Genomic DNA, 17215 nt, shown 5'->3' on the forward strand with positions numbered 1-17215 from the left:
ATGGCAGCACCCACCACAACCACAGTCACATTCCAAGGTGCTCTTCTGGTGCCCATCTCCCTTACCAAAGGATCCTGCTCCCCAATAGCAACAAGGGCAGCAGTTTGTTGCATCCTTCTCCTGGATCCTACCCATCTCCACTTTGATCCTGCCTCCAGAACTCTTCAGACCATGCTTTCCCATCAAAACCAGTTAACAAAGATGTGTTTAAACATTTCTTGTGTTCTTCATCCATCTCCTCCATCCTCAAGCAGATTTAACCCCTAACTTAAAGCCTGCTCCTCTTCTCACCAGTTCACACCAAGCATCTCGCCAAATCCTCATCTCATTTTTATAAAAAGCTGCCTGTGTGGATGGTCACAGAGAACCTGATGATGGGCTGTTAGCACTTAATGTGTCTGACTCCCCATAAGGAACAAAATGCTACAAAGACTGCAGGATTTTTCCAGCACAGGGCAGCACACAGCTTCCTCTCCTCAAACCTCTGCCACTTCCCACATAAAAGTCATTTTTTGATGGGTACTAAAATTAGCAGCCTCAAGCCTACGCAGTGGAATTCACAAATATATAATCCCTCTGGATGAGGCATCAACCAAAACCAAGAAGTGCCTCACAATAAAAAGGTTTATTGGATAATCTCCTGAATCAAACTATTCTTTGGGTGTTTACTATCACCTGAAATACCATGAATTTTACTTGGTTGTGGGATTAAAAGCAACACAATGGCCAAACAGTCAGTAAATACATTTTATACCTTTTGGGCTTCTTTCTTCATTGAGCTCCATTCAGGATTTAAGGCAACACAATAAAGAAATTCCTTCAATGCTTCCTCAGTCCTTTCCAATCCAGACAGAGCTTTTGCTTTCACATAATGGCCCTGTTCACACAAAGGAAATGTACAATTCTAGAGATCATTTCTGAAGTGGCAGCAATACACCTGAAAACAAACCTGAAAGTCAAAGTCGTTCTACATGTGAAGAACAAGATGCTTTTCAGGAAACAACCTCTTTGAAAGGCGTGATTGAAAGAAATTCAGTCCTTTCTGGTGAAAAAAGATTCCCCAGGAACTCTCTGCTGCATCATCCCTTGCCAAAGGCACTGCTCATTTCCTTAGAGAAGAGCTGGGAATAAGGAGGGGTTTTTCCCCCCAGGGGCAAAGTCTGCTACACATCCCACTGTGCTTGAATACACCAGAGAACAGTTTCACATACCAGGACAAACTTAAAAAGTAAGACATCTGCACAGAAAAGGCTGTGGCAGAGGGCAGCCTGGAAGTGTCAACTGAGATACTTCATGAGAGTCACTTCTCCTGGATGTCTTATTAGGACAGAGATAATTTTTCACCTGTCTAATTTGGCCCAAAACCATCATGAATTTAGGGCAACATATCAATATTTAACCTGAAGCATTTTAGCCCACCCTACCTCTCCCGTGTGTTCTGGACTAACATGTCCATGGCCAACAGCTATGGTACCCAGCTTGGGAATAAATCCTACTTTACTTGTTACTAGTAGCAAGAGTGGAATGCTTTGCCTCTGAACTTACCTGCAAATATCAAACTACAGTTCTAATTTGACTACAGAAATTACTTCCTTCACAATGAAAAGAAACTAAGTGTGCATTTAAACATTTCCCCCTTGGTTATTAGACAGAAGCATGCTCTACAAGTCCACCCCTGACCCATGTGAACATCTCTGGGCTGTACTTTCAGTACAGCTTCACACATCTGAGAGACTGGCTAGATAAGCAGATCCACTTTTCTCGCCTCATAATAATGTTGAAAGATCCAGTATCACACAATCTTCCTCAGCAGGTAACTCCCTCCTTCTTTCAATACTGCTGTCCAAGCTGAGACCTGTTAAGATCTTTACCATTGCACTGGAATTGGAAGAAGGAAGCTTATGCCAAAAGCAAGCAGCAAGTGCTGCACAGGCCAGGCTAATTAACATAATTATCATTTTGTGACCTGTACAAGAAGTCTCAGTACACATCAATTCTCTCCAGGTGAGATACATTTTTCTTTTCCTCAATGCAGCAAGATGAGAGATACTGTGAGGCCTGACCCTGACCTTCTTACCTGGATGCTTGCACAGCCTCCATATTAACTTTTACATGCCTGTCATCACTGCCAGCATCACTCACTGGGGAGCCTACAGGCTTGCTCAGACTCGTCCTTCGAGGCCCTAAGAGCAATGTCCTTATCTGACCTGCAAGGGAGAACTGAGGTGGGCTGTCCACAAAGCACCTAAAGATCCAACACCAGAAGTTAGGCCCAGGGACTAGAGGCCCCCTGTACTTCAGAGACTACCACTGCCACCTTCCCTTTCCTATTTTCATATACCCCTGACAAGCATCAGACTGAAAGGGAGATCCAAGCAGGACCATGAGTAGCAGGCAGGAGGGCAGTTCTGTCTGCCTCTAAATAAAAACACAACTGGAAAACTCTCCCTGCCCTACAGAGCCTGTTTTTCACAGCAATTGTCAACCCAGGACAGAAACCAACTTATCTATAGCTCCAGTGACTATTGCATGCCAAGGAATTTCACCAGTAACTCAGCAAGCCACTACATCTGTTATCAATAAGCTAAAAGATACTGGTAGGTGAACACTTGCACCCTAGGAGCTACTCCCAGAATTAAGTTTAATTTTATGCTGGGTTTTTTTTTTTTTTAAACTACACAGCACATGTTTGAGCTAATCTCTGCCACTGGATGAGATGCTGTAATACACAAAACAAAGGAGATGCCTAGAACTCCTGGAGAACACGGATTCTGGGTCAGCACAGCTTATGCTGATGTCCTCACAAACATGAAAGCACAAGTGAAGTACGTCTGAGACACTGCTGGTTACGCCATGATGACAAAATTCATTTTCAATTAACATTCTTCAGAGATGTGATTAATGAAACCTTTATCCGCCTACGACTGACACACATCACATTTCCATGGATTCAGGCAAACAGAAGACACTTCAAGAAAATATCTGAACGTGCATTATTAATTTTTCTCCCTCTGCACAGAAATCCAGCCAGCATCGCCCAAGATGGGATTCCTGACTTGAGAAATTATCCAAGACAAAGAAGCAAACTGGATGCAGGGGAAGATTATGAACTGCCTTGCAACATGAAAGGTTTTAATGGGTGACAGCACAGATAGCCTTCAGAGAAAATTACCTAACTTGACAGAGACTCGGTGTGTCAGACAGCACCTCTCTGCCTGCCCTGCATCACCCCTGACTGGGAATGGAGCACTAGATGCATAGCCCTGCTTGCTCAGGCGGGAGGCCAAGGCATTTATGCAACACCTCCTTAGTCTCCACAGGAAGACAATGTCTGCCTAAAATCCTTCCCCAATTCCCCACACTATGCTCTCCCCAGTAAGCAGCCAGAGGCTTTATCTGCTCAAACCTGTGCTGAAGTTTTGCTGCTGACAGGAGAGATTGACTGCAGGTGTAATCCTAGGTGAGGTGAACTGCTGGACACTCAGTCCAGCCTCAGGCAACCAGTAATAGTGAGGGGCACCACGAGCTTCTTCCATTTCTCCCTCCTAACATCATTTCTGATACTTGCTTCAAACTGCCCACTGCTCCTTGTAGCACATGCTTTGGTTATGAAGAAAATCCCAACCCCTCTATGAAACACCATGACACAGGTAGACAGCATAGATATGAAATCTTAGGATTAAAGAGGGAAAGAAAATAATCCTGAAATACAGTCTGGGTGGCTTCTCAGAAAAACACACTGGCCAGCAGGTTGTCAAAGTCACCAGTTTCCTGGGGACACATCATCCCAGAGGGACCTGCAGGGCCAGCCTGGGCTGCTAGAGCCTTCTAGACTGATTCTCCTGTCAAGCTGAAGCACAAGCTGTAACAGATAATAGGCACCATGACCAAAACCACACCACCAGCTGCCCACCACCAAAATCCGACCAGTCGGAGAGATTCTGAGTACCTTCCAGACTTATTCTTTGAAGAACTTAAGACGTTTTTGGCCCTGTTAATGCCACAATGCTCTTTCAACACCACCCCCAGCACACAGAAGAAGCAGTTTTCATTTTGCTCTTTACAAAGGGCAAGCACCGTACCGCAGGCCAGTGGGGTTTGCTCCGGCACAGGATGTCGGCGTCGTGAAGAGCTTGCTGGTAGTTCTTCATCAGCGTACAGAGCTCCGCCCGCTGTGCTATCAGTGAACACTTGCAAGGAGCTGGGAAACAAAAACAGTTGCAAGGAACTTCATTAAAAGAAGTACCAGGACATGTTAAATACTATCACCTCATATCCAGCCACAGTAACAAAAAAAGTCACTGCTTCCCACCCACTGCATTTATACTCTCCTGTAATGGAAAAAAGGTAATTCCTTCATTCTTTTCTGTTTAAAATATATTCTTCTCACTCTGAAGCAATTGCTGTGTTTCATTCAACAGGACATATTTCATATCCACAAATGGGATGCCATTGCTTATTTACCCATCTTGCTTACAGGGCACTTCAGAAAGCAAAAAGAAAAAAGCTGCAAGTGTTTCTACTCTCAGTATGGAGAAAGAAATCACCAGTGCAGCACTTCAGCTAAAACGTTACCAGAAGCCATTAATAACAAAAATGCATGCAGCCTTTACGCTTCATATCCGCTTGCCTTCCCCAGGGCAAGCAAACCTCTCATGATCACACACCTTGCCTCCACAAATTCATGAATCATTCAGTTCACATGGATTATGAAGTTCCCAAGCATTATTAATCTATTCTTTCTTAAGGTCTCTAGAACACATGTTTATTTCACAGAAACACTGGCTGATCCATGTTCAGCCTGCCCATCAGGACCTCCAGCTCTTTTCTGCAGATCTGCTGTCTAGTCCAGCCCATCCTATTGCACAGAGTTATTGTGTCCCAGATGTACTTCCTTTGCAGAAGTAGACAATGCTGGTCAGCTCATACCCCAGGTTGTTGGTTTGATTGCAGCCCTGCCCTTCAACACATGAGTCGCTTCTTCCTCTCCCAGTCTGGTGTCACTGACAGTGTGCTCTTGCCTGTGATGGAAGCTGTTAGTAAGGTGCTGAACTGTGTCAACCCCATTACTGATACCTGGACAACAACACTGGCAGCCACCTGCCCAGCAGCTCCCAAGCCACTAGGGACCACCTCATGCCCATGGTCCAAGTCAATTCTCCACCTCCCTGCCAAAACGTCCCCAGCTTGGCAAGGACACTGTAGCAGGCTGTGGCAGCATCCTTGCAAAATACACACTCAATCCCAAATAATGCTCTGCTTTTGTTCACTAGAACAGAGATGTCATCATAGGTGATGAGATTTGTGAGAGATTTACTCTTGGTGACTGGTGACCTTCATGTACTGGGAGAGACCTCTGGAAGGCTGGAAGGGGGCTGCTGGCAGCTAAGTGCAGTAATCCTTTCCCAAACGTGAGCTGGTTAAAACTGTCAGAACGGGTAACAATCTTTAAAAAGGCTCCAAGGTGTGCAGAAAGACAGTACCACATTTCTGTAACTTTTAAACTTCACATCCAAATTAGCTCACATCTAAACTTTTCCAACAAATACCCCCTTATGCATGCTCACACACAGAGCTCCTGTCTCCATACTCTCTTCAGCCTGCTTTGGCTTCACTGTTTGGATCTCACTTCAGCACCAGCATCCTAAACACAGCCTCAGTAAGAACACATTGCCCATCACAGCCCAGATACAAGCACATCTGCATGGACACAGAGCAAGCACAACTGCTGCAGGTGCCACCACTCTAAGTTCAAGCACCTACAAGGAGGGATGGCCCAAGATCACATCCCCTCCCTCCTCCTCCCCTCTCTTGTGCTGATGCTGCTGCTTGTGCAGCAAACCAGGCTCACGCCCTGCACCGAGAACCAGAGCAAAGAATCAATTGACTGGAAGTTAATTCAACAGCAACAAATAAATAGAAAGTTTTAAGAGGATCAGTTTCCCCTTAACTAGTTCACTGTCCAGCCATACAAACTTGAGTGCCAGGACACCGGATGAGAAGGAAAGAAGCAGCAAGGAGCGCTGCCTTTTTTGGCTGTAGCATGGACTGATGCCAGATACACTAACTGCAGCATGGCATAGCAGGGCTGATGCTTCTCCAACTGCTCTCAGACACTGACAGCTAGAGACTACACTTAAAGAGCTCTGCAAAAGCTCACAAGGTGGGGTTCTGTGCTGGTTTCTGCTTGTGTGGTTTTATGGTGGTTTGTTGTGGGTTTTTTTTAACTATTACACATGCAGACTGCCACATGCAGTGATCCACATTTCTACCCGATAGTTTTTAAAAAGACTGCAAGTTAAATGAAATTGAAGAGCAATTAACCTAAGATCTTCAAGTAAGCTTTTTGTTCCTTTTAGCAAATGCTCAAATACAAAATTATTTAGCTGCATTTGAACAGTAAGGAATTTACACTATATTTCCATCTTTGTAACTGCTCTAGGTACCCAGCTGCAGGGTATGCTGAGGTGGGTAGAAGCAGCAAGCAGAGTTAGGCACCTCCACAGGAAAGCAGGGTGCAGGGTGGGGTATTTCTGGCATCCCAGGGAAAGGAAGCAGTGTGAGATTAAGGGACAAAGCAAGTCAGCTTGCTGCTTCTGTTCACTACTGCACATTTTAACCACACTGATGCTTTCCAGCACTCTTCAGAACACTTCACACACCCAATAGACCCAGAGAGAGAACAGGTTCATCAGCTCTTTTTCAGGAACTTATCTTCACTGCAAGAGTTTTAAGCAAAAAAAAGCCATTGCAGAGCACAGCAGTGTGGGAATAGCAGCAGATCCTCCTGAAGCACAGTCCAAAGGGTATCACAATATAAAGGGAAAATAAGCCAACCTGGAGGCAAGCCAGAAAGCCTACGTGTATTCAGGGCTAGTACCTCTCGTTCCCTGAGACTCAGTCAGCAAGCAAAAGGTGTGGCCCATCTTAATGAGTAACTGGCAGGGAATGTCTAGTTAACTGAGAGAAAGGATAAAAAAACCCAACAAACCAAACAACTTTGCTAAAGAAGAAAGTATTTATGAGGCTATAGTGTAACAGGTCTTCTGCAGGGAGAGGAAGCGTCTAGACTAGATGCCATAGCTAGAGTGGTGCCTAGCCACCTCCATTCAGGCTCACCCCACTCACAGAGCAAGCAGTGCAGCCTGAAATCTTGCTGGCTCCACACCCAACCCATGCATCCCTAGTTCCCAGCCTCCTGCTACCAGCAGGACTGTCCCAAGAGGGTCTGCATCCCATCAGGGCAAAGCCAGATGGACTGAAACCTCATTCTTTGTCAGTGGAACTGAGGTACCAGCTGGCTGACTCCAACTCAAGGCTCAGGTGGAAGTGTATACCCACCCACAGGCTAAGTAGCTACAGGGCTTCTTGAGAGCACCATGATATTGTTCCATGCTACAGCAAATGGTGTGATGAAAATAATTAGTCACAGAAGGTGGAAGGAGAGGGCCTGAGGATGTACAGAGTTTGTGAAAGTTGCCAGTATGCCAGTGTTCAAGACCAGGCTCAGCAACGCCTTGAGCGACTCAGTTCAGTTGTCTAGTGAAAAGTGTCCCAGCCCAAGGGACTAGATGATCTTTAAGGTCCCTTCCAACTCCTAACATTTTGATTCTACACTATAATAACTGTCAAGTTGGGGTTTTTTTCAATTAAAAAACAAACAAGCAAAGAATCAAACAAAAGACAAAACAAAAACAAGCAAAACCCACAAACAAACAAAACAAACCCAAAGAAACAACCCTAAAAGAAAAAGCTGCACAATCACAATAGTTAAAAATTTGTTTTAAAATAATGCACCCTTTCTCTCTTTTGGAGATAAAGAGCAGAGGAAAAAGAAGATTTATTTTATGAAATTACCCATTATTTCAGGGCATATTAAAAAAGAAAAGCGTAGAAAATTTTACTGTTTCCACAATACCAGCAGATGGCATTTTGTGAATCCATCTCCTCCTGGGAATCTACAGCTGCACAGCAAAATTTATGTCCTTGTCAGCATCAGGGATGCAGTGCTGAGGCTCCCATGATCTGCGGCTCCAGGCAGCTGGAACACAGGGACTTCCTCCAAGACACAAGTCCTGGAAGTATTCCCAAGCATCTCCCTTCCCCCCAGCCATAATTCCACTGTACCAGACAAAACCCTAGCCCATACAGGGCCCAGAGCAGAGGAATGTTTGGGTCTTTGCCTCCTGGACTCTCCTATGGACCACCAAATATTGCCGACCCTGAGTGTGGCTGTCAGCTTGGATTTCTTCAAAACCATTAATTTTCCTCTCACACCATGTTTGTGCTCATCTGCACATTTGTTATACTATGCTTTAACTTATGCAGAAGCTATCACCCAAAATTACTTTTCTAGATATGCCCAAGAATTCAAGTTTTTTAAAAAACTATTCTGCTGAGTTTGGGAGGCTGGTAGGAGAACAGGGCTCCCCAAAATCTCCTTGTGCCTGGAAGGCAGTTAAAGGAATTATGAGAATTTGCCCAACTGACCGTAGATGACGATACAAGTTTTACTGTAATAAACTACACAGTGACTTTTTCCAGGAACTCAGAACAGAAAGAACAAGTTTAAAGAACTCTCTAACTCTCCTTATCTGATAATTCTTCCTAGAAAATTGCATTTTCTTCACACCTATTTCAATACTAAGCATATTTCCTGAAGGCATGAGCAGAACTGAAAGTGTCATCACAAAAACATTTCAGTATTGCTCTTCAGAGTCAATCTGCACAGTATTTCAGTAGAAACTTCTCTCACATTTTAAAGAAATTTCTGCTCTGGAGAGAGAAATAAACTTGGCTTGTTTTGCTACATTATGCATTTACTTCTGAACAATTCAGCATCGAAAGTCTTTTAATAAGCTTGACAAATAATATGAAACATATACTTTTATTTCAGTGAGAAATTAGCAAGTTTTAGTAATTAACTGAATAGCAAATTAACTTTTCACTTCCAACTTCACGTAAGCATGACAAGTACACACACAAAAAATGAATGCACAGGGTTGTTTGGTAGGGAGAGAGGGGGTGGCAAAGAGAAAGGTGCAGTTTAGATAAAATAATTAGCAGAAGTAGTAAAGACATTTAGGACTTTAAAATAAAACTTCATTTCACAGCAAAGATGAAAACCAGGGTCAGCTTCCCAAACCTGATTAAGGGGGACAATGAACATGACCACCTACTTGCAATCAGCAAACCCATGTCTTCTGAATCATCAGTCCACCTTAACTGGATTAACAACTGGACTTTAAAAAGGTATAGATATTTTCTGAATAACATGGCTTTTCCTCCTTGCATTTACATCACTGGCATCTTCCTGAAGTGGAGTAACCAAAGACTCCAGAGGTATAAGAGCTTTTAGTGCACAGAGCTTTTAGTGCACAGAGAATGCAATAAAAGGTGGCACTTCCTCCAGAAGTCTACTTGTGCAAACCAGCACCCTTCCACAGCACTTAGAGACAGGCACTTGTGAACAGGCGTTCCCCCTGGGGGACCAAGGGACCAACACTGGCAGGCAGTAGTGTATGGCCTTAGGTACCCTTGAAATAGGCTGTGGTGAGGGTGAGGAGCACAGGGCACCTCCATCCTCCACTTGGAACCTATGCCACCAATTTTTAAGGAAAATTTGATTTTAAGAATGATATTAATTTCTCTCAGGCCCCTGTATTTTGCTGCTCAAAAGTCCAGGCTTAAAAACCCAGCTCTTGTAGTGTGTTGAACAAAATGCTTTAGATTCTCAGCAGTCTTATTTCAGGCTCAGTAAGTCCTCAGCTAGGAAGCTCCATATGTTATTTAAAGCTGGACTGTCATCACTGCTAAGCACAGCTAATCACTGTTCCCATTATTACTCAGGAGATACACTGTAAGGGAAGTTGTGTGCTACCCAGAAGAGCTGCTACAGATGATGAAGGTTATTTTGCATCCTCGCTTTTGTGCTCTAGCTCTGGCCTCATGAGGAAGAAGCATGTCCATTACATTACATTATTAAAAATTAATGTATTACCAACTACATTAACCTACAGTTTAGGTTCCATGACCACAACTCCAAAGCCAATGATAACCTTCTTCCCAAATCCATGTCATGAACTGCAGCAGCAGCAAAAGTCCCAAATTCAAGAAAGTCCCAACATAGAGCTAAGCACAATATATGAGATCATTGCTCCTGCCTATGCAAATCCTAATCTTTCAACACTCTGGTAGATGCCTGCTACTGTTTCCAGATAATGCAACACAAAACAACACACTCTCCCTGTATTTTCAGTTCCCACTCTACCCTTTGGACATTTGGGCTGCTTCACATGATGTACCCCAAGGTCATCTATGGCCTTTTGCCACCAGTATAACAAAAGCAGTTAAGTACACAAATATGACTCATTTTTCAGTGCTTACTAATTCAACCAGCATTTAGTTCAAGGCTGGGAAAGGTTTCCTACCAAAGCCTCAGTCAGAATGGAATCATCCTCTCAAACAGCAGGTACAGAGACTGCCCCAAATCAAGAAATCTACTGAATGAAGTATGATATAACAAGCAAGATTCAAAACCAAAACAAAAACCATCAAGGGGTCAACCCAGATGTTCAAAGCACCCAAGGAAAAGCTCTGATCTTTGCAAAGAAACAGGGACCTACGCTAGGTGCAAAACCACCTGTGATTGGAAGGAGGCTCCAAAGACACCATTGTGCTTTGCAGACAAGGCGGGACCAGCCAAGTAGATCTCCCACAATCACAGTTTATTTAACAAGATCAGTTTACAGCCAGATATTCTATCATAAAACTACCTTACCAGTGACAACGTAGTTGCCTTCTTTGACATGACTAGTACATAAGCTACATTTCTAGAAGTTACCCTTCTGGTCTCTGTAACCTCTTTTTCCAGTTAAAGCTTGTTTCAGAATTTCTGACTTTTTCAAAAAAGGACCCTCTTGTTTCTCTGTTACTACCTCACTTCTTCTGTCCTCAAAACAAAGCATGTCCCTTGATACAATTGCAAAAATGAAGAGTACTGCAATACCCTACTAATTTTAAGATAAGGAAGCACAAGTCAGTTCTATAAACGTCTTCTTTCAAAAGCAAGAGACATTCTGTTATACTTAATCAAAGAAAAAAAAAAAGAGTATGCTGTTTGAAGAGACTTCAAAAATTTTTCAGACTTTAAGTAGGTATAAGTTCATTCTCGATGATTGCTGAAGCAGTTCAATTATTAATAGGAAATTACATCTGGGTTACATACATGAAGGGGGAGGGGAAAATACAGTTCTGTGCCATTTAAGATGGGGTAAGTTACATGAGCAATGTTAATTACTTTTTTAAAAAACACAGAAAAAAAACCCAAAAACCCAAAGCAAGACTGTGTACTGTACAGCATGATGCCTTCTCCCCCTTTGCCAGTGATGAATAAGCCTCCTCACCACTTTGGCTCTGGTCTTGCAGCTCAGCAATGCCTCTGCCTTCAGCAGACCCTCTGCAAGCAGGCAAAAACTTCCAGAGATCCAACTACAGGACCTGAGCACTCAACCACAAGCTCTGTACAAACCAAGACTAACATGAGCTTCTCCTCCAAATGACTTGACATGTTTCCAGTGGTGACATACATGAAGTATTTACTATTATTTTTCAAGCACTAATTCACAGTAAAATAGAAGGGGGGAGGCACTGAGGGGCAGAACTCTGCAAAATATTTCAAGTTTAAAAATAACTCTGGGATTACTGCAACAGTCTCTCAGTAACCTTGATTCCTACTTTTACATGTTTTTCTGTCCATGTAGAACAGAGCAAAGAGGTTTTGGACACACACTTTAAGTGGATTCCAAGATTTTACAGAGGGATTCCAAGATTTTACAGAGGGATGGGAAAGTTCCTTTTTTAGCACAACTTCTCTAAGCAGCAAGCAGCTACTATTTTTTTGTAGTAGGTAATTTCAGAAACACTAACTCTCATTCTTCTATTAAAGTCAGCTTACATTAGGAGGTAAAAAATTAAATATTCTTCTGATAAATTATTAAAATGACTGAACCAGTTACTGTTGTAGGAGTCATGACAGCTGTCTACCACAGTTTTTTTCTTGTTTTTGCTAAACGGCTGGTACAACATCAAAGACTTAATTCTTTACTACTGCCAACAGGAAAGCGTGCCCAAGACCCTGTGAGGAAGGAAGATTTGGCCAACATCTGTTTTATCATATCACAAAAGGTCAAATTATCTTATCTTTAATAGCAGCCTTCTAGAAATGGTATACAAAAGAAGAGACCATTAAAGTATTCTAATATATATAATGCACATACAGGTGCATATGGATGCTATCCAGCAGTTTTCTTTGAATAAGACTTTGGTGCAAGTGCACCATTAACAAGGGTACAACCTTAGAAAATGGCAGAATTAATAAAATGCATAAAATGGCATCAACCATCTCTACAAAAGCTTATGCATAGCTCACTCTAAAGACCATTCAGTCCCTTTACAGACTGGGGCTCTTTGCTTCTTCTGACCTTGATTGACCCAGGACTAACATCCGTCACTAGTCAGGGCTGCAGTAGGAAAGCACCTGAAGAGTATTCCCCCAGTCCACCAAGAAATTCTGATCATCCTTTCCCACCCTTACCTGAAACAACTTAGATACAGACATAGAAGGCAAATGTCCAAGCAAATTATTCCTGGGGCATGGCAGAACACTTGCCAACACCCATCTTATGGCTGCAAACACTCAGCCTAACTCAAAGAACGCTTGGCTTGAAGCTTACCTATGCCATGCTCTCCAGGAAAGAGTGCAACCCCACGATCTAGCATTTACATGGCAGGAAAATCTACAGCAATTGCTCTTGAAACAACTCACATTGAAGGTCTGTAGCTTTTTTTGTCTTTTTGCTACTGCCTCCTGGCTTGCCCCACCCCCTTAATTCAATTCTTACAAAGAGAGAATTTGGTAGGCATCAGATAAATTTCCATTAATTGCTTGACCACAGAAGTAATTAGTGTTGAGTGGCCACAATAAGCTTTCTTTTGGATCAGACCAATTTATGATGATCATCCACTGGGATGAGAGGGGAGGGCTGTCCAAGGCCTGGCCAAGAGAGGCAGATTCTCCTCTTTCTACCAAAGCTCACGAAAGCATCTGCATTTTGTTTCTAGCAACAGCACAACCACCACCCCGTGGGCCAGCGGCCAGTGAGCAGCTCTGCCCTCCCAGAGACCAGAGCATCCCCAGCAGGCACACAGCAGCATCTCCCGTGCCTGCCCTGCAGCACTGCTACCTCTAACACTACTCTGGGCTTGGTACAAACTCACCTCCTCTCTTTGGCCTTTCCTACACCATCCTTTATCCACTTGAAACAAAGACCCACACAGATGTACGTGCAAAGGAGCCCTTTCTTCCTAAGGCCTCAATCTGTCACTGTGTTTTGAAAACTCTATGATACAGCTGAGCTTTATCTCCTATATGCTCATTCTGGAAACCTTGGCAGGGGTGGAACTAAAATCCTGGGCAATGTGAGTGGCTGCATGCACTAGCTATCCCCCGCTGCCCCAGGACAAACGTACTCCTGCTCAGAAAGAGTCCATCACACCAGAAGTAAACACAATCACTTAGAGTGTTTGCTGAGCTCTTACAGCTCTCCAGAAACAATCATCTTCTCAGGCCTGATGAACTTTGCAGCAGTGGGTAACTACACACTGAAGCCAACATGTCTCATGAAGAAACAAGGTGTCCTGGAACAGCAGCATCCAGATAGGATGTGTGCCACCCTCAGGGCTGGGACCCAATTGCACAGCACACAGCAAGCAAAAAAAACCCCACACCTCACACCACAGGAGTCAGGGCAGGGTCAGGCCTCCACACCCCAAGCAGCTCATTTGAGATAAGGGTCAGGTGGGCACAAGGTCACAGCCCTTCCCAGCAGAGCCACAGCCCTGTGGGCAGGCCTGAGAGACCACCCGGGATCTGTAACATGCATGTTGTCTAATGAATGTACCCTCATCCCAACGAGAGCTTCATCTCTTTTAGAGCTCTACTTGGGAAAAGCTCTATTCACAATCTTCCCAACGCTACCTGTTGCCTCTGTAACTGAGAACTGCTTTGGAGAAATAATAAAAAAAAAAAAAAAAAAAAAAACAAAAAAAACCCAAAACCAGAACACACTGCCAAAAGCACATCCTCAAAATACATTTATTTGTCACTGAAATCTAGCTTACTTTAACTTCAGGCACACAGGTTAAAGAATCTGTATGCCTGGATATAAGGAAATGATTGTACTCCTCCCCAGCACAGTCCCTCCAGAGAGTACCTCCATCAGCGAGAGAGCAGCAGGTCAAAGAAAAAAAGGGTGCAGAAAGCACATACTGCACAAAGAGGTCCCAAACCCAAATAAACAAAAGAAAACAACCCCACAAACAAAGCAATTCTGCACACATTTATAATATATTTCACTTTAACTAACCTAGGAGTCCAATCAAAAGGCTAGTTAGAAGAGAAGGGATGGCAGAGAGGAAGCCCACCCCACACAAATGAAATTCAGAAAGCTGGGGTAACAGCCATGAGAGCAACATTTGGACAATAGTTGATATTATGATGGCTGAACAGCATAAAGCTTGGCATAAAAAATGATCCATCTGGAAACAAATACTTTCTTTCAAGCAGCTTGACATGTGCTTGCTTTGAAGCCGTGGTAATTAGATACCTTACAATAATGGAGGATCTATTACAATGTCTATAGCAGAGGGGAAAAAAAGGCAGTGACTTTGTATAATACAGCAGAGATCACATCTCAAGAGGACTGGAAGGATCAAATAGCAAAGCTGATTTTCTTAAGAACAAAAAACCCCACTTAACCACACCTGAATCCATAGCAGACTACAGGAGTGAACATGGGAGCAGCACTGCTGTTGTAAATGTGATAGTTAAGGATAAAAGATGAACATACTCACTAACAGTATGAGTTTGTAAGACTAACTAGTTCAACTGGAAAGAGCTGACAACTTGAAGGCATGTAGACCTCTTCCCAGACATCCCAGATTGCACCAGAAATGTAATTCAAGAATTGAAGAACCTCAAGAACTAAAGTGTCAATCAGGAGAAGGTCACAATCAGAACGAGCAAAATGACAGGAAAACTTGCTTTAATATTGCATCATCACACAAAGCTAGTTGTAACAAACGGAGTAGGAAAGTATTCCACAAAAAACACCAGTAAAAAAATCCCACTGAAGTATGTGTATGGCCAAGAAACCTGGAATTTTACCTAACTTCATATCACAATTGTATAATCAATGTGCTCATGAGCCTTCAGTCACTAAAAAAAAATTCAAATAGCCAGGCCCTTGACATGTTTGTGCAATACACAAGCATTTGGAGGTTGTAAAAAGCACTTATCTTCTCACACACCAGAAGTGTGTTCAGCTGGGAGTAGAGGAAACCGAGAGGACACCTCATCACTATTTACAGCTTCCTCACAAGGGGAAGTGGAGGCCCATGCACTTATCTCTTTTCTCGGGTGACCAGGGACAGGACCTGAGGAAACAGCATGAAGCTGAGTCTGGGGAGGTTTAGGTTGGATTTTAGTAAAAGATTTTTCACCCAGAGGGTGGCTGGGCACTGGAACAGGCTCCTCAAGGAAATGGTCATAGCCACAAGCTTGACAGTTCAGGAAGCTTTTGGACAACGCTCTCAGGCACCTGGTGTGACTCCTAGGGCTGTCCTGTGCTTTTAAGTCACTCATATGCTAACATTTCAACACTGAACAGTTGGAAAAGAGCTGTGGGGTTTTTCCTTATTGACCATGATACTTGGCTGGAAAACAAGAAGGGAACTCCAGCATACGGAAAAGCAGTGAACATGTGGCAAGAATTTAAGAACAAGAGGTTCATACACAGCAGTTCAATTTGTGAGGAACAACACCAGCACACACAAAACACCAAAAAAGTTGGTGGGCTGGGGGCATGGGCTGCTCTTCATCAGCAGGAATTTGGATCCACTACAGGGAAGTTGCAACATGTAAGCCTGTGGCATTTGGATTTCAAAAGCTAGCAAGATACCTGTTATTAATTTCAATTACAATTTTATTAAAAAAAAATTCAAGTTCACTGACAGAGTGAGAACTTTCTGAATGGATTCTTCAGCTGCTTGGGAAATCACTGAAGACAGAAATAAGGGCACTGCAAAGGAGTTATCTTGAGATCCTGATGCACAACAGCCATGGCTGGAGATTGTACTCCAGGGAGAGGAAGGAGAAAGACACGCTGTGTGAGAACACCACAGCACATTACAGTCTCCTCTCTCCTTTCACCCCCATGCAGACACAGCAAGAAGCAGAGAGAATAGTGAGAAATAGTTCTCTAAAAAACTCTTCAAACATTAATTCCATTGATGAGATGCTATTTTCCCCAGCAGTAGGACCCTGAAACCAAAATATGAGGATGCTTCCTTATTGAAAACTCACCGTATCCACCAGTGACCTACATTAAGCCTCTCCTCTCCCTCTGCTTCACCTTCCTTCTTGGGCTCCATCCTGCCCTACTTTAATAGGGATTACTTCAGCTAAACCACATAATAGTTTTGTAGGGATAGATAAATAGTTTTATAGGATAGTTTTCAGATAGGACTGAAAACTTGTCACATCTAGCTGGGAAAGTGGAAGAAACAGCAGAAGTAATGGTTTCCATGGCCAGTACCAGCTGTATGTTATGCTATCCCATCCCAAACTCTTCTATCTCCAATGCCTATCATTAAGCCGTGGCAAAAACCTGAAAGTGAGCCAAGGACTGGAATAACGGTGAAATTGCTTCACTCCACAGCAAAAGAAATTAAAAAAAAAAAAATCAGAGACATTTATCCCTGCATGTAAGAGCCACGATCAAGGAACACGATTTTACTCAATGCAGGGAAGGAGCTCATTGACAGAGGAGCGGCACAATTTTCCCTACGCTTGTCTTTCAAAGACATTTACCCGCAGGATTCCGTCAGTGTCAAAACGACGGAGGCATTCTCCCCCCTTCCTCCTCGATTAAACCGGACATCCATCTCGCCGAGAGCGGAGGAGCGGCAGATCCCGGGGGATCTCTCCCCGCCATCCCCGGCGCTGTGCCACCCCCGCCGCTCGCAGGGCAAACAGCCGGGCGCACGCACACATCCACTACTACAGGGCTACAACCGAGCGAGCAGCATCCACCTACTACTCGGCGCAGAACCTGAAAACAAGCTAGTCTTGACAAACTACGGCTGCCATCGGTTT

The 17215-nt window shown here is 43.6% G+C and overlaps 1 protein-coding gene across 3 annotated transcripts in view; it reads right to left on the minus strand.

Annotated features, from left to right (window-relative positions):
• LONRF2 (LON peptidase N-terminal domain and ring finger 2) overlaps nucleotides 1-17215 on the minus strand; it is a 34462-nt gene that overhangs the window by 15348 nt on the left and 1899 nt on the right. For 2 of the 3 annotated variants that reach the window (XR_012579117.1, XM_074535790.1), the window contains exons 2-3: nucleotides 4083-4201; nucleotides 755-877 (exon numbers count right to left, since the gene is read on the minus strand). Coding sequence is in view for 2 of the 3 variants with exons in the window: in XM_074535790.1 (XP_074391891.1) it covers nucleotides 755-877; nucleotides 4083-4201 (242 nt within the window). In the remaining variant the exon portion in view is untranslated. Of the gene's footprint in view, nucleotides 1-754; nucleotides 878-4082; nucleotides 4202-15369; nucleotides 16763-17215 lie in introns of those variants that run through there. The other variant, XM_074535791.1, reaches the window with a different exon arrangement.

The sequence above is a fragment of the Zonotrichia albicollis genome, chromosome 2, assembly GCF_047830755.1.
Source record: "Zonotrichia albicollis isolate bZonAlb1 chromosome 2, bZonAlb1.hap1, whole genome shotgun sequence".
NCBI classification, from domain to species: domain Eukaryota; kingdom Metazoa; phylum Chordata; class Aves; order Passeriformes; family Passerellidae; genus Zonotrichia; species Zonotrichia albicollis.